The 23904-nt window shown below is 48.6% G+C and overlaps 1 protein-coding gene across 15 annotated transcripts in view; it reads right to left on the bottom strand.

Annotated features, from left to right (window-relative positions):
* The window catches only part of p38b (p38b MAP kinase), a 210742-nt gene that overhangs the window by 91190 nt on the left and 95648 nt on the right, over positions 1 to 23904 (bottom strand). For 7 of the 15 annotated variants that reach the window (XM_077639064.1, XM_077639061.1, XM_077639065.1 and 4 more), the window contains exons 8-9: positions 23480 to 23551; positions 18321 to 18400 (exon numbers count right to left, since the gene is read on the bottom strand). In XM_077639064.1, the coding sequence (XP_077495190.1) occupies positions 18321 to 18400; positions 23480 to 23551 (152 nt within the window). Of the gene's footprint in view, positions 1 to 16107; positions 16188 to 17232; positions 17313 to 18320; positions 18401 to 23479; positions 23552 to 23904 lie in introns of all 15 variants that reach the window. The other 8 variants (XM_077639063.1, XM_077639068.1, XM_077639070.1 and 5 more) reach the window with 2 other exon arrangements.

The raw sequence follows: 23904 nt of genomic DNA, 5'->3' as shown, positions 1-23904 counted from the left end.
AGAGCCAGGACCTCCGACCTAGAAGTGACTATCGACGGCCGGAAAGTTACCGCTCTAGTCGACACAGGAGCCGATTACTCGGTGATGAATGGAACATTCGCTGCGCAGCTCAGAAAAGTCACAACGGCTTGGGACGGCCCACAAATTCGCACCGCTGGGGGCCACCTCATTACGCCATCAGGACGATGCACAGCGCGAGTGACTGTCAAAGGACATACCTATCCTGCGACCTTTGTTGTGCTACCGCAATGCTCCCGCGAAGTGATCTTGGGTATGGATTTCCTTAATGAGCATCAGGCGATCATCGACCTGCGATCCAAGCTGATCACGCTTTCGACGGACGAAGCCATCGCTTCAATGAAAACTCGGGAAAATCACGTTGCCCTAAGTGTCCTGGAGGAGGAAGTGAGCGTCCCACCCCGTTCAAGCGTTATCGTGACCGTAGGCGCCACGAAAGCCATAAACACTGAAGCGATCATCGAGGGGAACATGCAGTTGCTACTAGACCGAGGAATCAGCATCGCAAGAGGCATCGCACATTTTCGCAATGGCGAGGCCGAAGTACTGCTGACTAACTTCAGCGAAGAATACCGGCATATTAACAGAGGAACGACGATTGCTTTCTACGACGAAATATCTGACGTACGAGATTCCTTCGCCCTCTCCGACCCCTCCGCAGAAGATCCGCCTGACCAAGAGAACTCGCCCACTTTCGACATCAACCCAGCCCTGCACCGGAACAGACAAGACCAGATCCGCAATCTGCTTCAAAACTACAGTGAGTGCTTTTCGACATCGCCGAAGGTGCGACAGACGCCAATTGCCAAGCATCGCATTATAACGGATCAACACGTCCGACCTCTCCGTCAAAGCCCCTACCGTGTGTCTCCGCGAGAACGACAAGCCATCCGGGACCAAGTCGAAGAAATGCTTCGCGACGACGTCATCCAGCCTTCAAACAGCCCATGGGCGGCACCAGTTGTTCTAGTGAGAAAGAAAGACGGCGCACTTCGATTCTGCGTGGATTACCGCCGCTTGAACAACATAACAAAGAAGGACGACTACCCCCTCCCCCGCATCGAGGACACACTGGACCGCCTCTGCAACGCCAAATATTTCTCATCGATGGACCTCAAGAGCGGCTACTGGCAAATTGGGGTCGACGAAAGAGATCGCGAGAAGACAGCATTCATAACTCCGGATGGGCTAGCAAAACGTTCATTTGGGCGAGTTGGTAGATATTCATGATTTGAACAGCGCGAACTACAAGGGACAAGAAAAGAAGGGAAACAGGACAAGCGCTGACTCGCAACTAAAAGGTTTATTCAATGAAACCTTCTTATATGAAGAAACAATCAAAGGGAAAAAAACAACACAAAAACTTAAAAACATGAAACGCAACATTCGTCAGGTGCTCCCGAGATAATGGGCTGGATAATGGATAATGGGATGGGCTGTTTGAGTTCAAGGTGATGCCATTTGGTCTCTGTTCCGCACCAGCGACGTTTCAGCGAGTAATGGATACAGTGCTGGCAGGCCTGAAGTGGCAGATTTGTCTGGTATATTTAGATGACGTCGTTGTCTTCGCCTCGAACTTTGAAGAGCACCTCAAAAGACTTCGAACAGTACTAGACGCAATCAAGTCGTCTGGCCTAACTTTGAAAGCAGAGAAATGCCACTTTGCCTACGAAGAGCTGCTGTTTCTAGGCCACATCGTTAGCAAGGAAGGAGTACGCCCAGACCCGCAGAAAACAGCTGCTATTGAACAGTTTCAACCGCCGGCCGATAAGAAAGCAGTGCGCAGGTTTCTCGGACTATGCGCATATTACCGACGATTTGTGAAAAACTTTTCGCGCATCGCCGAGCCCCTGACCCAACTGACGAAGGCGGACGTGCCGTTTAAATGGGAAGCGCCGCAAGCAGAAGCCTTCAAGGAACTTCAGCGTCGTTTACAGTCCCCACCGATCCTTGCGCATTTTGATGAAAACGCCGATACTGAAGTTCATACCGACGCAAGCAGCGTGGGACTAGGCGCCGTCCTCGTTCAAAAAAGTGACGGGCTGGAGAAGGTCATCGCATACGCTAGCCGTTCCCTTTCTAAGGCCGAGGCTAACTATTCCACCACTGAGAAGGAGTGCCTTGCCATCATCTGGGCTACGTCGAAATTCCGCCCCTACCTCTACGGACGGCCGTTCAAGGTGGTCAGCGACCACCACGCGCTCTGCTGGCTTGCCAATTTGAAGGATCCCTCTGGCCGACTCGCTCGATGGAGTCTGCGTCTCCAGGAGTTTGACGTCACCGTCGTTTACAAGTCCGGACGCAAGCACACTGACGCCGATTGCCTCTCACGAGCCCCTGTAGATGCACCGCCGCTGGACGACGATGAGGACGCCTTCCTGGGACCCATCAGCGCAAGCTCTTTTGCTCAGCAGCAACGCTCGGACCCCGACCTAAAAGGCCTCATCGAGTACCTGGAAGGCAAGGTTTCTTCACCCCCCGCTTCATTCAAGCGAGGACTGTCTTCTTTCTGTGTGCAGAATGAGGTCCTTGTGAAGAAGAACTTTACAGCGAACAAAACAGCCTACCTCCTTGTTGTACCTACTTGTCTCCGCGAAGAAGTTCTACAGGCTTCACACGACGAGCCGACAGCTGGACATCTCGGGTTTACTCGCACCCTCCGCCGCATTCAAGACAAGTATTACTGGCCCCGACTGTCTGCCGATGTCGCACACTATGTGAAAACATGCCGAGATTGTCAGCGACGAAAGACTCCTCCCACACGACCAGCAGGATTTCTGAACCCCATTGAACCTCCCGCAAGACCCTTTCAGCAGATTGGCATGGACTTGCTTGGCCCTTTTCCAACGTCAACATCTGGAAATAAGTGGATCATCATAGCGACCGACTACCTGACCCGCTACGCCGAGGCGAAAGCCCTACCGAACGGAACAGCAGCAGAAGTGGCCAAATTTTTCGTGGAGTGCATTCTTCTTCGACACGGCGCCCCCGATGTGCTCATCACGGACAGAGGAACAGCATTTACGGCGGAACTCACGCAAGCCATCCTGCGCTACAGCCAAACCAGCCACCGGAGGACAACTGCATACCATCCGCAGACCAACGGACTGACCGAGCACCTGAACAAAATTATCGCCGATATGCTCGCTATGTATGTCGATGCCGAACACAAAACCTGGGATGTCATCCTGCCTTACGTCGTCTTCGCCTACAACACCGCAGTGCAGGAGACCACCCAGATGACGCCTTTTAGGCTCGTCCATGGCAGGGAGGCCACGACCACGCTAGACGCCATGCTGCCCAACATTACAGAAGAAGAGAACGTCGACGTTGCCGCCTACCTTCAACGCGCAGAAGAAGCTCGAAGGCTTGCCCGATTACGGATCAAAGATCAGCAGCGGTCTGACGCCAGAAGCTACAACCTACGAAGACGCAACGCGGAATACAAGCCAGGAGACCAAGTCTGGGTGTGGACGCCCATTCGCCGCCGTGGATTGAGTGAAAAGCTTTTGCGCCGCTATTTCGGCCCGTACAAGGTTCTTCGTCGGCTGGGTGAACTGGATTATAAAGTCATCCCTGACGCAATGACTGCATCCCAGCGACGCCGCGTACGACCAGAAGTTGTCCATGTAGTCCGTCTGAAGCCGTATTATGCGCGCTAAAGGCCGCTGCATTTCCATGCTCTATTTTCGCAAGATCTCTTTTTTTCCCTTACTAGTCGCATTATTTGTTTTAATGCATCGGGTCGATGCTTCTTTGAGAGGGGAGTAATGCCGCCAATATTTGCAGTGTTTGTTCGCTTTTTCAAATCTGCCGCGACACCACCTTATCGCTTTGTTTGCGACGCAAGACGCGACTAGATTTATCTCGATTGATCGCAGCCAGGCAAAGCTGATTCTACGTTGTTCCGGAATGTTCTAGTAACTTTGCGCCCTTTATCTCGAATGTTCGCTATCAGCTTTAAATTGAGCACGGCCGACAGTGGCCGGCATTCTGTTCGACGACCGCCGAGCACGCTTGTCGCTTCGCCGCCGCCGAGTGATTCAGTCCATTTTGGGTGCAAGTCAGCCCAATAAACAGTTCTTTTAGAAGACCGTTTCGTCCATCTTCATCGCTGCTTCGACTGCCGTCATCACTACGTGACATCTGGTGGAGGTGCTGGGTAGCCTTCCATGTTCCAGACGCCCCCTTCAAGTCGTGAAGCCAGCCCTGAGCGCTTCGCACCCGAGTACAAGCCAGCAGCTCAGCGAGCCAGCCGACGTCTCCAGGGAGAGGAGCCTGAGTTCGGGAAATTGCCGGACCGCACAAGACAGCGAAAAGACGCGGCTACGAGCACCACAACCTCGCCGAAGATGTCGACACCGATCATACTGCAGCAGCCGCGGGTGCCGCCAACTTTCAATGGATCCCTAGGCGAAGACCCTGAAGAATGGTTGGATCAATTTGAGCGCGTGGCATCATTCAACAAGTGGGATGATGCGGCAAAAATTGGACAGGTGTTCTTCTCATTGAATGGCTCCGCACGCACGTGGTACGAAAACTACGAGTCGTCCCTTACGACATGGGAGCTATTCAAGAGAGAACTATTGAAGGTATTCACCAGTGTCGTCAGGAAAGAAAGAGCCGAACGACTCCTCGAGTCCAGGATCCAGCTTCCGAATGAGCCCGTCCGCGGTTACGTCGAGGAGATGAAGCGCCTGTTTCGCCGCGCCGACCCCGGGATGACCGAGGAAAAGAAAGTTCAGTTTTTAATGCGCGGCGTAAAAGAACAACTCTTTGCAAGCCTCGTCCGCCAGCCGCCAAACACAGTCGAGGAATTCATGCAAGAAGCCTGCACGATTGAGAAGACCCTCGACGTCCGGGCTCGGCAGTACAATCGTCCTTCCTCTGCCTGTGCAATCCGTTCGGACACGCCGGCCACCACCAGTGACAGCTTGCGGGAAGTTATCCGCGAAATCGTCCGAGAAGAGCTACGCCGATTACTGCCATCCTCCCCGCAGCCACAAGCAGCGACTCTGATAGACGTGGTACGGGAAGAAGTGCAACAGGCACTTGGCACCCCGACGGCCGCAGAACCCCAGGCCATGACCTACGCCGCTGCAGTAAGTACTGCTCAGCCCCAGCGACAACCCCCACGTCCTCCCCGAGATGAGCCAATCGTTCCACAACGCCGCCTCCCAGCCCCCGCCCGCCCAGCCTATGACCGACGCTCAAGCCCCAGGAAATGCGACGCCTGGAGGACTTCCGACAACCGGCCGTTGTGCTTCCATTGCGGTGAGGCCGGCCATATTCTTCGCCACTGCCCGTACCGACGTATCGGTCTTCGAGGATTTGCCGTTAACGCTCCACGACCACGCTTCGGACAACGTCCGCACGAAATCGACGAGTACCTGCGTCGAGAAGAGTACACGCCGAACCGCTTTTCGCGCTCACCATCGCCGTCAACCTCGCGCTTTGCGTCGCCACGCCGCAGCTATGCAGCCGCGGTACGAGGAAGGTCGCCCATCCCCCGTAGGGGAAACTAAAGGCAGCAACCTCTGGAGGTGAGGTTGCTCACGAGCTAAACGCCGAAGATCCTCCACCGACCACGTCCCATGAAGACGATGCACCCGCGACGCCGCATGACGAACCGACACTCGCTGCACCGACGCCGCACACAATGAGAACCTCGACCACGACGCAAGCTACCTTGAAATCGACGCCGTCACCCAGAGGAGCTTCGACCACACGCCCAACCCGTGACTCGCATACGCGACGAAGCCGTGACCCGACGCCGAGAGCGACATGCAATGCAAGAGCCAGGACTTCCGACCTAGAAGTGACTATCGACGGCCGGAAAGTTACCGCTCTAGTCGACACAGGAGCCGATTACTCGGTGATGAATGGAACATTCGCTGCGCAGCTCAGAAAAGTCACAACGGCTTGGGACGGCCCACAAATTCGCACCGCTGGGGGCCACCTCATTACGCCATCAGGACGATGCACAGCGCGAGTGACTGTCAAAGGACATACCTATCCTGCGACCTTTGTTGTGCTACCGCAATGCTCCCGCGAAGTGATCTTGGGTATGGATTTCCTTAATGAGCATCAGGCGATCATCGACCTGCGATCCAAGCTGATCACGCTTTCGACGGACGAAGCCATCGCTTCAATGAAAACTCGGGAAAATCACGTTGCCCTAAGTGTCCTGGAGGAGGAAGTGAGCGTCCCACCCCGTTCAAGCGTTATCGTGACCGTAGGCGCCACGAAAGCCATAAACACTGAAGCGATCATCGAGGGGAACATGCAGTTGCTACTAGACCGAGGAATCAGCATCGCAAGAGGCATCGCACATTTTCGCAATGGCGAGGCCGAAGTACTGCTGACTAACTTCAGCGAAGAATACCGGCATATTAACAGAGGAACGACGATTGCTTTCTACGACGAAATATCTGACGTACGAGATTCCTTCGCCCTCTCCGACCCCTCCGCAGAAGATCCGCCTGACCAAGAGAACTCGCCCACTTTCGACATCAACCCAGCCCTGCACCGGAACAGACAAGACCAGATCCGCAATCTGCTTCAAAACTACAGTGAGTGCTTTTCGACATCGCCGAAGGTGCGACAGACGCCAATTGCCAAGCATCGCATTATAACGGATCAACACGTCCGACCTCTCCGTCAAAGCCCCTACCGTGTGTCTCCGCGAGAACGACAAGCCATCCGGGACCAAGTCGAAGAAATGCTTCGCGACGACGTCATCCAGCCTTCAAACAGCCCATGGGCGGCACCAGTTGTTCTAGTGAGAAAGAAAGACGGCGCACTTCGATTCTGCGTGGATTACCGCCGCTTGAACAACATAACAAAGAAGGACGACTACCCCCTCCCCCGCATCGAGGACACACTGGACCGCCTCTGCAACGCCAAATATTTCTCATCGATGGACCTCAAGAGCGGCTACTGGCAAATTGGGGTCGACGAAAGAGATCGCGAGAAGACAGCATTCATAACTCCGGATGGGCTAGCAAAACGTTCATTTGGGCGAGTTGGTAGATATTCATGATTTGAACAGCGCGAACTACAAGGGACAAGAAAAGAAGGGAAACAGGACAAGCGCTGACTCGCAACTAAAAGGTTTATTCAATGAAACCTTCTTATATGAAGAAACAATCAAAGGGAAAAAAACAACACAAAAACTTAAAAACATGAAACGCAACATTCGTCAGGTGCTCCCGAGATAATGGGCTGGATAATGGATAATGGGATGGGCTGTTTGAGTTCAAGGTGATGCCATTTGGTCTCTGTTCCGCACCAGCGACGTTTCAGCGAGTAATGGATACAGTGCTGGCAGGCCTGAAGTGGCAGATTTGTCTGGTATATTTAGATGACGTCGTTGTCTTCGCCTCGAACTTTGAAGAGCACCTCAAAAGACTTCGAACAGTACTAGACGCAATCAAGTCGTCTGGCCTAACTTTGAAAGCAGAGAAATGCCACTTTGCCTACGAAGAGCTGCTGTTTCTAGGCCACATCGTTAGCAAGGAAGGAGTACGCCCAGACCCGCAGAAAACAGCTGCTATTGAACAGTTTCAACCGCCGGCCGATAAGAAAGCAGTGCGCAGGTTTCTCGGACTATGCGCATATTACCGACGATTTGTGAAAAACTTTTCGCGCATCGCCGAGCCCCTGACCCAACTGACGAAGGCGGACGTGCCGTTTAAATGGGAAGCGCCGCAAGCAGAAGCCTTCAAGGAACTTCAGCGTCGTTTACAGTCCCCACCGATCCTTGCGCATTTTGATGAAAACGCCGATACTGAAGTTCATACCGACGCAAGCAGCGTGGGACTAGGCGCCGTCCTCGTTCAAAAAAGTGACGGGCTGGAGAAGGTCATCGCATACGCTAGCCGTTCCCTTTCTAAGGCCGAGGCTAACTATTCCACCACTGAGAAGGAGTGCCTTGCCATCATCTGGGCTACGTCGAAATTCCGCCCCTACCTCTACGGACGGCCGTTCAAGGTGGTCAGCGACCACCACGCGCTCTGCTGGCTTGCCAATTTGAAGGATCCCTCTGGCCGACTCGCTCGATGGAGTCTGCGTCTCCAGGAGTTTGACGTCACCGTCGTTTACAAGTCCGGACGCAAGCACACTGACGCCGATTGCCTCTCACGAGCCCCTGTAGATGCACCGCCGCTGGACGACGATGAGGACGCCTTCCTGGGACCCATCAGCGCAAGCTCTTTTGCTCAGCAGCAACGCTCGGACCCCGACCTAAAAGGCCTCATCGAGTACCTGGAAGGCAAGGTTTCTTCACCCCCCGCTTCATTCAAGCGAGGACTGTCTTCTTTCTGTGTGCAGAATGAGGTCCTTGTGAAGAAGAACTTTACAGCGAACAAAACAGCCTACCTCCTTGTTGTACCTACTTGTCTCCGCGAAGAAGTTCTACAGGCTTCACACGACGAGCCGACAGCTGGACATCTCGGGTTTACTCGCACCCTCCGCCGCATTCAAGACAAGTATTACTGGCCCCGACTGTCTGCCGATGTCGCACACTATGTGAAAACATGCCGAGATTGTCAGCGACGAAAGACTCCTCCCACACGACCAGCAGGATTTCTGAACCCCATTGAACCTCCCGCAAGACCCTTTCAGCAGATTGGCATGGACTTGCTTGGCCCTTTTCCAATGTCAACATCTGGAAATAAGTGGATCATCATAGCGACCGACTACCTGACCCGCTACGCCGAGGCGAAAGCCCTACCGAACGGAACAGCAGCAGAAGTGGCCAAATTTTTCGTGGAGTGCATTCTTCTTCGACACGGCGCCCCCGATGTGCTCATCACGGACAGAGGAACAGCATTTACGGCGGAACTCACGCAAGCCATCCTGCGCTACAGCCAAACCAGCCACCGGAGGACAACTGCATACCATCCGCAGACCAACGGACTGACCGAGCACCTGAACAAAATTATCGCCGATATGCTCGCTATGTATGTCGATGCCGAACACAAAACCTGGGATGTCATCCTGCCTTACGTCGTCTTCGCCTACAACACCGCAGTGCAGGAGACCACCCAGATGACGCCTTTTAGGCTCGTCCATGGCAGGGAGGCCACGACCACGCTAGACGCCATGCTGCCCAACATTACAGAAGAAGAGAACGTCGACGTTGCCGCCTACCTTCAACGCGCAGAAGAAGCTCGAAGGCTTGCCCGATTACGGATCAAAGATCAGCAGCGGTCTGACGCCAGAAGCTACAACCTACGAAGACGCAACGCGGAATACAAGCCAGGAGACCAAGTCTGGGTGTGGACGCCCATTCGCCGCCGTGGATTGAGTGAAAAGCTTTTGCGCCGCTATTTCGGCCCGTACAAGGTTCTTCGTCGGCTGGGTGAACTGGATTATAAAGTCATCCCTGACGCAATGACTGCATCCCAGCGACGCCGCGTACGACCAGAAGTTGTCCATGTAGTCCGTCTGAAGCCGTATTATGCGCGCTAAAGGCCGCTGCATTTCCATGCTCTATTTTCGCAAGATCTCTTTTTTTCCCTTACTAGTCGCATTATTTGTTTTAATGCATCGGGTCGATGCTTCTTTGAGAGGGGAGTAATGCCGCCAATATTTGCAGTGTTTGTTCGCTTTTTCAAATCTGCCGCGACACCACCTTATCGCTTTGTTTGCGACGCAAGACGCGACTAGATTTATCTCGATTGATCGCAGCCAGGCAAAGCTGATTCTACGTTGTTCCGGAATGTTCTAGTAACTTTGCGCTCTTTATCTCGAAAGTTCGCTATCAGCTTTAAATTGAGCACGGCCGACAGTGGCCGGCATTCTGTTCGACGACCGCCGAGCACGCTTGTCGCTTCGCCGCCGCCGAGTGATTCAGTCCATTTTGGGTGCAAGTCAGCCCAATAAACAGTTCTTTTAGAAGACCGTTTCGTCCATCTTCATCGCTGCTTCGACTGCCGTCATCACTACGTGACAATATTGATGACTGCTTTTCTATTATCAAGAAGGATGCTTTACTTGATTTCACAGTGCATCTTAACAGCATCAAAAGAGCCATCCAATTCACAGTCAAAAATGAAGACACCTTAGCGAAGCCAATCTGCGCTCTCATTCAAAGTGCAGACGAAGAGCACTCACACTACCTTCACTTTCACTCCCTTCACCCAGCCTCTCACAAGAGATTAGTGGTCGCGTCGCTTTTTCGTCGAGCAGACCGCATCTGCACAGAGCCAGAGGACGCGAAAACCGACCGTCAAAGAGTTCGCAAGGACCTCTTCGAATGTTGCTACCCGTTACTTTTCGTTAACGCCATGGAACGCAAATTGTTGCGACCCCCGATCTGACAGTGGCCCAGCCGCTATAAAACGTGCACTTATGCCATATGTCCCTGGATCAGCGAAACCTTGGCGCGCATCTTGCGATCTTATGGCGTTGAGATGTCACACGTGCCGGCGAAAAAGTTGCGGCAAGCCCTCGTCAACGTGAAAAACTGCCTGCCAAAAGAAAAATTTTCCAGACATAGTGTACAGTACACCGTGCAGAGCTGTAACCATGTATATGTGGGTGAAAGTGGGAACTCTGTTAAAATGTTGAAACAACGCCATTATGATGTTGCAAAGAAGAGAGCTTCGTAAAATGCACTCGCCGAACATTCTGAAAGCAGGCAGCATGACATAGATTGGAGCAACGTGTGGATTTTAAAAACAGAAAAGAATCACCAAAGCCGTTTATATCCAGAATCCTTAATCATTCAGACAACCAAACGCTCTTAATCGCACTGACAAGGCACTTGCTTGTGTATATGCCCAGGGCACATTTCCAAGCTTAAGTAGCCAGCCTGTCACGTCATTCAAGTGTTCATTTTTATTTTGGTTGGTGTTCTGCCTCTTCTTCAAGGACTATTTTTTTGTTGTGGAAGAATTCTGTGCAACAATCCTGAATGTGGGTGGAGCTTCACTGCAGGCTTAAGTTGTATCCAATGGTTGCTCTTTCCTCGCTGAACTATAGACTGGAACGACCGTCCACATGACATCACTGCAACCGTTTTTAGTGTGAAAGCACTAATCAGAGGTTCAGAGCCAACCAAAATCATATCCTGTACGTGCACCTCCTCGGGAGCATAGAGGAAGAGGCAGAAAAAGAAATCACATCAATATCCATGACTGGGAGTCGAACCCGCAGAAACATGAACAGATCAGCTTCGAAAGCCACTGCTCGAGACCACTAGGCTATCACTGCAGCCGAACACGCCTTGTGTTAAACTGCACCATACTCTCGCGCTGTACACTGCAGAGCGTTGTCTTCATCAACTTCCATCTGCTCCGTCCAAAGACACTGCCTGCTCATCGTCGTCTTCTAAGTAGCACAAATCCGTGTTTTCGCACTGATTCGAATTTAGTAAACATTCCCTGTAATTCTTTAACTATGCATCTACAGGCAAGACTTTGATTTGAGCCAATCGGTTGTAGCATAACATGGTGTACGCAAAAAGCGTACTGGCGCTAAAAGACGGAGACAACACACACACACAAGACAGGACTGGCATCAACTTCCAACTAAGTTTATTTCTGAAAAAAGCCACTTAATAACCACATGAGCAGGCAAAGATAAAAGCAAAACATATACAAGGGATTAGTTAAAGGCACACGTGCCAAAAGAACCAAGCAATGAGTATAACGCTGGTGTGGGTCATTAGTGGGTCATAGTGGGTCATTACCAGCGTTATAATCATTGGTTGGTCCTTTTGGCATGTGTGCCTTAAGTCACCTCTTGTATATGTTTTACTTTTATCTTTGCCTGCTCGTGTGGTTATTAAGTGGTTTTTTTCCATGAATAAACTCAGTTGGAAGTTGGTACCAGTCTTGTCTTGCTTGTGTGTGTTGTCTCAGTCTTTTAGCGGCAGTACGCTTTTTGCATAAACCATGTTATGTACCTACCACATTTAAGAGTTAATGCTCTTGCACATAAGTTTATACCTGCTCCCACCCTTCATGTCTTTAAGGCAATAAAGTGAAGTGAAGTGACATCACCATGTGGACATGGTATCAGCGGCGTTTGACAGGATTAAGTTTTGCGGGCATGTTGTTGCTTTGTTTGGTGTTGACTGTTCGACAGCTCTAATGGAAGTTGGCATCAGTTCAAAAAGGGCTGTCTACACACTGAAGTCAAAGCAAACAATTATCATGTTTGCTGAAGATAACGGAAACCACAGTGCAGCCGCGGAATTGAGCATTGAATTCGTCGAGATATCAATACTGCTATTAAAAATGAACTTGTCTGTATTGTTGTTAATTGCCGCAGTCTAAAAAACAAAACTGACCAATTCCTCTCACTCTTACAAATGACGAACGCACATGTGGTAATTGGAACCGAGTCATGGCTGGACAGCAACATAAGTGATGGTGAAATATTTCCTCCATCCTATACCACGTATAGGAAGGATCGCAATGTACGCGGTGGTGGTGTGTTCATCCTCGTTCATAGCAGTTTGAGAAGCGTGTCTGCTAACTTAGACAACGATTCCTGTGAAGCTGTCTGGTGCAGGGTACGGCTGGGCGATGGTACTTCTTTGGCAATTGGCTCTTTTTATAGGACGCCCGGTTCAACCTGCGCACAGCCATTTTTTGAACTTAGCAACACATTATTAGCCTTAGACGCAACACATATTATCCTTGCCGGTGATTTTAATATGCCCAGCGTAGAATGGTCTTGTTTTAAACCAGTAATTCGCACTGCATCCCTCTTGTATACCGCTTTCCGTGAAGTAATTGGTGCTCACTCATTATTTCAGTTTGTTCAAACCCCTACCAGACTCGGCCTTACCAGTACTAATGTGCTAGACTTGTTTTTCTGCAATGACCCTAGCCTAGTCTCGTCTGTCATAACGCTGCCAGGCATAAGCGACCATGATGTAGTTTTAGCAAAAGTATCCTGTAATGCTATGAAGACCCACCACACCCAACCACGCAAAGTGTCTTTTTATGAAAAAGGGGATTATGCTTCGCTATCACAGGAACTCGACGCATTTTTTCCTGAGTTTCTTTCACATCAGCCATCCCTGAATATTGATTCCTTCTGGAACTTGTTTAAAACTAAAATTTTGTCACTGACGCAGATTTTTCATCCCATCCCGCTTGATTTCAGCCAAGCGTCGTGACGATATGCATTGGATGAATAGAGAGTTGCGGGCAATGATCAACCGGCGGAAACGGCTCTTTCGCAGATATTGCGATACGCCCGCACTAACTTTGTACTCCGAGATGAAAAAGCAAACTAAGAACTTATCGAAAGAAATCCGTAAAGCGAAAAGGGCATACTTCAGCACACTAGGCCAACAACTAAATACAAACCCAAAGGCAGTCTGGAAATATGTTAAAAATAAGAGAAACAGCAGGGTCTCTGCGCCTGATATACTAGACGCAACTGATTTTGGAAGGGATTCAAAAGGTAAAGCGAGAAGTTTCAATCTTTATTTCCAATCGGTGTTTTCCGATCCCATTAATACACATACTGACTTTCAATCTTCCAGCACCCTGACCAGAATGAATGACGTAGAAATTTCTGAACGGGGGATCATGCTTTTATTACAGAAAATTAAAGTTACATCAGCACCAGGGCCTGACAACATTTCCAATTACGTTTTGAAAAATTGTGCAGTTTCAGTTGCCCCGTATCTCGTTGCATTATTTCAGAAATCGTTAGAGAATTCTTCTTTGCCCCTTGACTGGAGAAGTGCCAATGTCGTTCCGATTCATAAGAGTGGTGATAAAACTAAAACATGTAACTATAGGCCCATATCGCTTACGAGCATGTCGTGCAAAACACTGGAACATGTCATTTATACTCAGTTAATTAGCCATCTACAAAACAATAGTTTTTTCTGTTCGACACAACATGGATTTAGGTCCGGCTTCTCATGTGAAACACAGCTCGTGGAATTCACACATGACATTTCTGTTCCCTTAAACTCCGCCGGTCAGGTAGATTGTATATTTTTAGATTTTCGAAAAGCGTTCGATTTAGTTGCTCACAACCTATTGTTACAGAAGCTTTCAGAATTAAATATTCCTACCTCACTCTTATCCTGGATTGAGGCGTATCTTGCGGAAAGGAGACAGTGCGTGGTTATCGACGGTGTCGGCTCGGAAAGTGTGGGTGTAACTTCAGGTGTTCCGCAGGGGTCGGTTTTGGGCCCTCTTCTTTTTCTCATTTTTATAAATGACCTCACTAGTAACATTTCAAGTATAATCAGACATTATGCTGATGACTGTTGTATCTACCGCAATATTTCTTCTGAAGCAGATGCAATTTCACTACAGCATGACCTCAACTCTGTATTCTCTTGGTGCAACAACTGGAATATGGCGCTAAACATCTCCAAATGTAATCTGGTCCGGTTTACAAAAAAGAAACAATTCCTCCAAACAGACTATTTCCTTGGTAGCACTGAATTATCCGCAGTTTCAACTTATAAGTACTTGGGAGTCTTTTTTTCTACTGACCTATCATGGAATACACACGTAAATTACATATCTGCTAAAGCCAGCCGCACATTAAACTTTCTCAGACGTAACTTTAAGGACGCTCCCCTTACGCTGAAGGAGACATTATACATGTCTACTGTACGTCCGATACTTGAGTATGCTTGCGCGGTTTGGGGCCCGCATACAAAACTGAATATTGAGGGGCTGGAGCGCGTCCAGAAACGGGCTGCTAGGTTTGTGTCCGCCGATTACAATTTCCAAAAAAGTTCTTCTGGTTTGCGCGAGAAGTAGGGATGGCCATTACTTGAAAACAGGCGCAAATATTTGAGACTCTCTTTCTTTTATAATGTGCTTAATAATAAAACTGGAATTCCAAAAGAGAAATACATTAATGAACCCAGCTACATTTCCGCCGCACTGACCACCCACTTAAGGTGCGCGAGTACAATTGCCGTATAAACGTATTCAAATATAGTTTTTTCCCACGAACAGTGCATGATTGGAACTGTCTCCCTTCGCGGGTCACTACCGCTCCTCCTACATCGTTTCTGACCGATTTGCAAAGCCACCTGTCAATATAAGTGCAATAATTCTTGTCCGAGTGTATTATGTTTTAAGCAATGCTGTATTTTAAAATGTATCTTTTTTTGTGTGTATGTGTGTGTTTAGGGTATGTTTGCCTTTCTACAATGGTTTTTATTTTCTTTGTTTGTTTGTTTGTTTTTGCTTCTGTGTGCATGGGTTTATTGTATTTTCTGTGTAGACCGCATCATTTGCCTAATTTATTATGTACTAGATGTTTGTTCTTATTTATGATGTTTCCACCCTATAATAATGCCCCAATGAGGGCGCTGTAGGTACTGTGTATAAATAAATAAATATAAAGACAGGAGGTTGTAAGGGGGGGGGAGGGGGGGGTCATTCTAGATTTTTAGAGTGCAATCACCACCCCCCCCCACTACGGGTATTACAACTTTGAAAAAAAGGGGTGCTCAGAATGGAGCAGCTACAGTTAATTCAAACTGTGTTGGCATCTCTGTGAAGTTTCAGTTATCATTTTACTGCTGTTTGCAGTGTCCTCCGTAACTTACAATTAGGCGACCAATTATGCAAGTTGCACAGGATGCTGGTATTTGTGGCCAGTGCATCGGATGCAACAAAACAATGCTGATCAGTTGCTTTACTCAAACCCTTTTCCAGGTGTTCAACTGAGGCTGGCTATAAATGAGAGAAAGCAAGACATGCAAGAGGCAATCCACATGCACTGAACATTCAAGTTGGCTTGAGCCATGCTCATAACTTATAAAAAGTGCAGCTTGAAAATGGTAGATAGATCTCACCCGAGAGATCCCCCGAGAGTTTCAGTAGGTCCAGGGAAAGCAGCGCAAATGGCTGGCTGCAGCCTGTGCAAGCAGAGACCATCATGCAAAATGAACCTGCTTAAGCACCTCTGTAGGGAGGACATGCAGAAGCCTCGAAATGAGAAAGACGCCTGCAAACAACCAAGGTGAAGACCAGAAACCAAGAGACCAAGGGAAAATGAGTGGCTGTGGGTGCAGGCAAACGAGCCCACCGCACAAGTGGAGCCGAGCAACATTGGAAATGCCGAGAGCAGGACACGCACCTCCTTGCTCGAGATTTTGGCCAGAAGGTCTCCATCAGGTGTGCCGCACAGCTCCATGATCCTGTTGAGCTGGTTTAGGTCTAGTGAGGGGAGGGGGAGGGTCAAGGCGAACACAACTCTTCCACCCAAAGCAAGGCCCCGCCAAGAACGATCAAAACGGGTGGTGCCAAATGCCACCCTAGCCAAAGGAAGCTAGACACGCAGGAGTTGTTCCACCTCTGCCACACTTTAATCCCATTCAGTGCTTGCTGCCTTATGGTGCCACATACATAAATTTAACAGCTATCGATGGCCCCCTGAGCAATGCATGCGTTGCTCTGGCTAGTTATGGACCTTCTTCCCATCCAGCAGCAGATGGTGGACTCACTCAGGTGGGGCAAAGGGTGCCATTTTTACTCGCACTTCAGTCATGAAGTCCTGGCTTGCATGCTGACGCCAGTTTATGGCTACTTTTTGTGCACAATAATGGACATACATTTTCAACAACTTCCTTGGCACCGATTATATTCAAGTGAAATTTTTTATTTACTCACACAAGTAATCGCTATCACGACTTTCGTATAATGACATTAAACGTGGACGTGTAGCACCAACTCTGAAAGTAATAACATCAACAAACTTAGTCTGAAGCATCTACTGCCATGTCTTGTCCTTCACGTGCCTCAGCCTCACAAGGCCAGCTTAGCTCTGACACCTAGCTGGTATCTGCGCTGGTTGCACACAGGCACCCAACAAAGCGACTGGACCAACAGCAGTGCCTGGGCATCAACAAGAGCCATAGAATCACTGCTTACTGAGGGAGGCTGCAAGTGGAGAAACAAACAACGCAGGGGCATTTTGCAGTGAATAAATGGGTTAATTCGTTCAATCCACGTACTGGTTAAGACAACGTCCTGAAAGGCCCTACAGTAGGCAAGACCACAAGCAGCCACATGTTGGAGGGCAACGGAGCTCAGAATTTTGGCGACAAACATCACACACGTCTGACCACAACTGTCATGCGGCCGCAGTGGCCCTCCCAGCACACATAGCAGTAGATGGCCAGTTAGTCAAGTGAGCCTGCATGCTCAAAGCCAAGCCAAGACCAGAAGAGAGGCACAAGCAGAAGAAGAGAAATGCGTCTACCTCCTCACTGGTCATTTTCATGAGCAAGGAATCGTCGGGTGTCCCCGTCACACTCATGATGTGCATGAGCTGGTCAATGTCTGGCAAACCCAGGAAGAACAACATTACGGTCAAGGTCAAACCGCTGGCCAGCTCTGTCTCTGATGAAGCAAGCCTACAGCACACTGCCCCGCTTCCCTTTCCCAATATGCTACATCTGTGACAGCTGCTGTGAAGTTATGCTTTCACCATAGTACCTGGCAGCTGGATACTGGTGCCACAACTTTGACCTCTGTCTCTGACCAGGCCACGACACAAATGAATGCTTCGCAGACAAGTTAAGGCTCTGCCAATAGTCACTGCCAATAGTCAGGAAGAGGCTAGATGTACAGTGTGCTCTCACAGCTCTAGACATTAACCAAAAAACACCGCAGCGTGTCCCCTACTGCCGACAAGCAGAATGCCTGTTTCTGTCAAACAAAAGAAAGGTCTCTGGGGACAGGACACATTCCCCCTTTTGTCCTGCTTCAAGGGCAAGAATTTTGTATTGCCCAAATAAATAGATAGTTAAATATTGCAGACTGGCTATGGTCTGCAGTGTAATGCGCTTAAGCAACGTGCCTCGGCATCCAACAGCTTTGTGCTGCTGATGATTGTAGGCCGATATTGGCAGCATGCACGGTCGGCTGCCACGACTGACAGTGGGGCTCTTATGCATGCCAGTGAGCTCATAACAGCCATCTGGTTAACCCAAGTTTTGGCCGCCACATACCCCAATGCAAGGCGACGTTCCCGTACACAGCTTTTGCAGTAAGAATAAGTGGAAAAAAGCAGAAGATCAAGGCCTACACAAGGCTCCCACATCACCCGGTGAACCACGTGTGCCTCCTCGTTCAGCTACTTTTTATTTATGCATTTTTTTGCACTATGGCACTCTATAGAGACTGACTGTTTCAATAAATGGAGTGAAACCTCACCAAAGCAGACGGGTCCACAAATGAACACTCAGTGGCCCATCGTGCACAGTCTCTATAGACAGAAGCACTGCTCAAGAGCTGTGCAGTGAAAAAAATTGAGAGAACTGGTTTGGGTTCCAGGGTGGCACTCACGCTGAGACTGCTAATTTTCTCGAGGAACTCCTCTGACGGGGTGCCCAAGAGCCGAATGATCATGTTCAGAAGGTGGATGTCTGCGGGACGCCACACGCTAAGGGCCACAGGCACAACTCAGAGCAGCAGCAGCAGCACGAGGACCTCCTCTCTCACCAGGGGCAAACACAACTGTCTGGCTAAGCAACCCACACTGAGGCACACAAGTAACGCACTGCCAAGTGTAGCTACTTAACAGCACACATTCTGCTGGCCACTCGAGAAAATGGCGGCCGGAGGAAGGCAGGGTAGGAGCAGTGAGGTGCACAAGCAGGCATCCAGCCTGAAATCTACAGACAAGACGCTGCACTAGCAATAGGACATCAGCAATCCTGGGCAGCAACCAAACTGCTTGCCCTAACACCGCTGTGTTCAACCTGCTTTCTGCCCACATTTCACATCCATCAAGTGCTGCTGCTTGGACATGGGACACCTCGTGTCTTTTGCAGTCATTCTTCCTCTATGACTAGACCTTTGCCAAGCACAACCACTGCTGCAATTAGGGAGCCACTTCTGAAACACAATCTGCAGTTCAGCTCTGCCTAAGAAGCTGCGTGAGATGTGCCCCTTCATGTCCCCTGCCAACCACAGACTGCTGGGCCACATCAATGGGCACCACACCGGCAGACTGCTAAGAAACAACCGACTAAACTCGTCTATGGCTCAGTTAAAACATTTGGCCACAGCCGCCACTGGTTGCAACTGATAATTCACAAAATTCTGTCAGTCAGCTTAACCATAAACAGTTTGTCCAACAAAAACATTCTTGTTCACAGACTTATTTTGCACTCCCTGCAGGTGCACATGTCATCAGTAAGCATTAGGAAAAGGACACCAGAGAAATAACACTTAGGAGAGCAGAAAGTTGGGCTAGTTGGTTAATATATGCATACTGAAGAAGTTGGCACGGAACAACGAGGACAAGCGAGACAAACAAAGACGAGCGCTTGTCTTTGTTTGTCTCGCTTGTCCTCGTTGTTCCGCGCCAACTTCTTCAGTAGACACCAGAGAAATCTTTCAAGCTGTCCTAATCAAAAAAGAAGCAGGTGAGGCATGTGTGAGCACCCCCTCTATACCTTTGACAGAAAAAGAACGTGCATGTGGATTGATATCCACACAGCTATCGTCAACGCAGAGCCATTCGTGTTTTGTTTGTTTGCTTTCTTCCTAGCACCACTGGAATAAAAGGTGAGCTGGCGCAATAAACTATGCACAAGGACCTTGCCCGTGTTCCTTCTTTGTTTGTCCTCTCCATGCTTGCGCCTTGAATCTTCTACTCAGGCACCAACTCGCTCCACAGTCGATTCTTCTCAAGCATTTTTCACTTATTCACAAAAATTTAGCAGTGCCAAAGGCATCATTGCGGGGGGCAACACAGTTATCTAAAAACCATCCCCTCGGCCTTTGGATAGTCACGGCATTTTTTCTGAGCCCGACAAGCCTAAATTAATGAGATTTTGCTTCCCATCATGGTATCTCTAACTGCCAGCCATAACTCATTTATGGATTTCATTTTGTTACTTATTTAGTACGACCATGTCATAAGCTGCATATTGTTACGCTATCTAATCAAAGAGTATGCACTTGTACGCACATGGTTTTATCTAAGTAAGCTGCTGAGTCAATTTGGTTTTGTTTCAGTTACAAATGTCAAACTATTTGGAAAAATATAGAAGTATTGCCTATTTATCGTTTTCTGATATCTCTTTAATACTAAACAGCTATTCTGTTTCATATTCGAAGGCATTCTTTCTTCATATGTATAAATAACTGATTGGCATTCAATTCATGTGAGAAAATTTCGCACCCCTAAAACATCGTCAGCTAAGCCGGTAATTGTCATTATTTAGGGAATATCTCTAATATAAATGTGCAGGTAGGGAATATCTCTAATATAAATGTGCAGACGTAAAAGCGGTTTCTTTGATTACGGTGAGTTGTTCAGGCGTGTCCACAGGTGGAGCCAGCTGCGGCCGAACTATTGGCACAGTGACGCAGTTACAGAGGCCGAGTGTAATTCATTCCAGCACTGGCATGCGCCATGCACAAGCAGCTCCAATATGGAAGGGTTTGCATCCAAAAGCAAAACTCACTTCTTCACTGACGTTGACAGCGTGTCATGGGCATTTCGAAAAAAAGCACTATTTAGAATGAAAGAAAAACTTTCGCTCACACTCTGTGAACACCAATAATGTGGTCCCTTTTAAGTGCATGTGCCCAGATCAGCAAATGAAGTGAGCCTTCCCTAACAGGAATGTGTTGCACTAGCATATGCCCTACCTCCCCCACCCTTCCCATTTTAATTACTCAAGGTGCTTGAGCAGATGAAGCGCACAAAAACACAGCACACAGGAAAAGGAAGACACGAGACAGCGCCTGTCTCGTGTCTTCCTTTCCTGTGTGCTGTGTTTTTGTGCGCTTCATCTACTCAAGCTATGAACCAACTTGCCCAAGAACATGTTCTACCGAAATACACAAGGTGCAAGAGGTGTCGCAAGGCTACGTTCACTCCTGCCTCACTTGGTTCCTCTGCAGCATGTATGAAGTAACTAACTGCACCCATGCAGAACATCCCAGACAGTCTGTGACAGGAACAAGGTAATGAGGGACATGCAATGGGTGCAGCGATATGCACACTGTCAAGCCAAACAGTCGGCATTCACTACAGTAGATTCCTTGCAGGATGATCTTGAAGGAACCATAAAAATGTGTTCACCTCATCAGGAGCTTTTCTTGACGGAAGTGCCCCCGAAAGCGAGCATTCTAGGTGTGTGCTCCCGACTGAAGTGATGGCCTTCTGGTGGAGCAAACACGTGGCATTCGGGAAGTGCTGGGTTCAATCCGCAGTGCCGCCGGATACCCACCAGTTTTCTAATAAGTACAAGCTCTCTCTGGGTTAAATGCTTGGGCCTTTGGACAGCCCCACCCCTTCCTCGATAGAAAATCTAGCTGCGAGGGACCAAAATCCACCTTCGGCGGTAAAGCCCACTGTTGCTTTTTTTTCTTTTTTACACACGGTGAGGTCAAAGCATCTCCACGCTACATTGTAACCATGGGACACATAGTGGCTCAGAACAACCAGCCACTTTCATCTTCTGTGTAGCACAAGGCACATGAATAGAGTGACCTCAAATGGCAACACACATGCCCAGATAACATCCTCTGACACTGCCTGCTTTGGCCTAATGAGAGCTGTCACTTGAAAAACAAATGACAGGAAAATGCTGAACACAATGTACTCAAGTTGTAGAGCTTCACAGATTTTTAATAATATAGCATGACTGTCAGTGTCAGCGCCCTAGCACAGCAGATGACACTCGCACTGGAGTGGACTTGGTGCACCTGTGTGAAAATTCCCCTTTTATCGTCATTATAAGGCACATCAAAGCCACGTGATCGACGGTCACACACTATTATTAATGATACAGGAGGCTGTACACAGCTCAGATGATTAAAAATAAAGAAATAGTTTCCAACAAACAGATTTTTCCACCAGGACCAAATAAAGAACAGTCAGATATGCGGGCCTTCGCTACACCAATGACATTTCACTACCTAGGTACTGCTTTACAGAACTAACGACCATGTGTTTGACAATGATTCTCTCCCGTATCCATTTTTCTCCTTGTAACCAAAATCTCGAGTAACTAAGGCGGCATGCCACTCATTTTTCCAAACTGATGTTATATTCTTAGACTTTTCTAAGGCTTTTGATCGTGTTCCTCACTTGCGACTCATCGGTAAACTTTCTTCTCTCAGCCTGGACCCCTTAATCTTATCATAAATTAAATGCTTCCTCACCGACCGCTTTCAGTTCACCGTCATAAGAGGGCAGCGCTCAGTCTCAACAAGGGTTCTTTCTGGCGTTCCACAGGGCTCAGTCCTTGGCCCGCTTCTTTTTCTCATCTATATTAACGACCTCCCTTGTGGCATTTCATCATCAATACGTCTCTTCGCAGATGACTGTGTCCTCTACCGCCGAATTTCATCTCAAACCAACCAGACCATGCTTCAGGATGACTTAATTTTAATAGATGACTGGTGCAATAAGTGGCTGATGCAGCTTAATATCTCAAAATGTAAGTTTATGCAAGTTTCACGCAAACGCGCTAACATCACCCACGTGTACTCTTTGAACTCAGTCAATACTTCACAAGTACTAACGTATCATTACCTCGGTATCCTAATCTCAAGCAATCTAAATTGGTCCGAGCATATAATTAAACTGGTCGCGGAGTGCTCCAACACACAGGGCTGTATTCGAAGAGCATTATCGTTGTCGCCCCCGGCCGTCCGTAAACTGGCATATGAAACCTTCGTATGATCCAAACTCGAATATGCATGTGCAATCTGGTGTCCACATCAGACTTATCTCATCACTCTTTAGATGCTGTGCAGAACCGCGCCGCTCGCTCGCTTTATATCTTCAAAATACGACTACAAAATCAGTATCAGCAGCATAAAATCATCACTGGACCTCCCCTCATTGGTCTTTCGCCACAAGATATCACGCCTATGCCTCTTTCACAAGATATTCTATCATTTCACGCATCTGCGCCAATCTTTTCTTCGTCCACCAGCACGTTCATCTTATTCAATAGCTTAAGTATACAGCGCCTGCATGAATCAACATCTGCTTTTAATAAGTCATTTCTACCAATCGCAATACAGGAATGGAATGAATTGTCAGATTCTACTGTCATGGAAAGTGACCCTGTCAAATTCAAAGACCGGTTACTGTTTTTCTTTGAACACTAAATTTGTCTATATTTCTTTTCTCGCCCATAGTTTGATGTGCTTGAGCCACTCGTTTGTAAATCCCCTTCTCTACTCGATTGATTTTTTTTGTAACTGTTTTAATTGTGTTCTCATTTGATGTTACTGATTGTATTCGTTGTCCTAATTGCCCTCATTGTATATTTGTATATATGTTTTACTAGATTTGTTCTTTTTTTTTCAACCTCTTCGACATTGTTCTTGTATTATCCTACGTACGTCACCCCCCCCCCCCCCCCCCCCCCTAATGTAGTACCCTGTGAAGGGTGATGATGAACACACAGCTTTCCAAGTCACAGCATGAACATCCACCAGCTGGGACAGAAAAACTGATCAAAGGATACGATCGTTGCCTGGGAACAGGGTTTTGCCCGTGATGAGTTCAGCCATAATGCAGCCCACCGACCAGATGTCCACTGAAACATAAACAGGACATCCAAAACCAACTGAAATGGAGTGTCATCATCATCGCCCACTCATATATAACCCTTGGAGATCTTTAGACAATACCAGTTCCAAAACCCCCGCACCGAGATCCACTGTCACTCCACTTGTGGCATTTACATGAGCGGCTCAAAACAAGAACACAGTGGATTAAAAAAAACTTGCCGGATGCCACCATTAAGCTGGAACCAAGATGCACGACCCTGGGTCAACCTATGCAAAGTAGCCCCTTATACTAGCAGAGCACTGGTCAGCCCCGTCCTGCGTCCACTTGACTCTCTGCCACCCACGCTTGCCTCCCTAAGCAAATGTTTTTTTTATTTCT

This window comes from Amblyomma americanum, chromosome 10 (genome assembly GCF_052857255.1).
Source record: "Amblyomma americanum isolate KBUSLIRL-KWMA chromosome 10, ASM5285725v1, whole genome shotgun sequence".
NCBI classification, from domain to species: domain Eukaryota; kingdom Metazoa; phylum Arthropoda; class Arachnida; order Ixodida; family Ixodidae; genus Amblyomma; species Amblyomma americanum.
The sequence above is the reverse complement of the archived record's forward strand: the minus strand, read 5'-3'. Positions and strand labels throughout refer to the sequence as shown.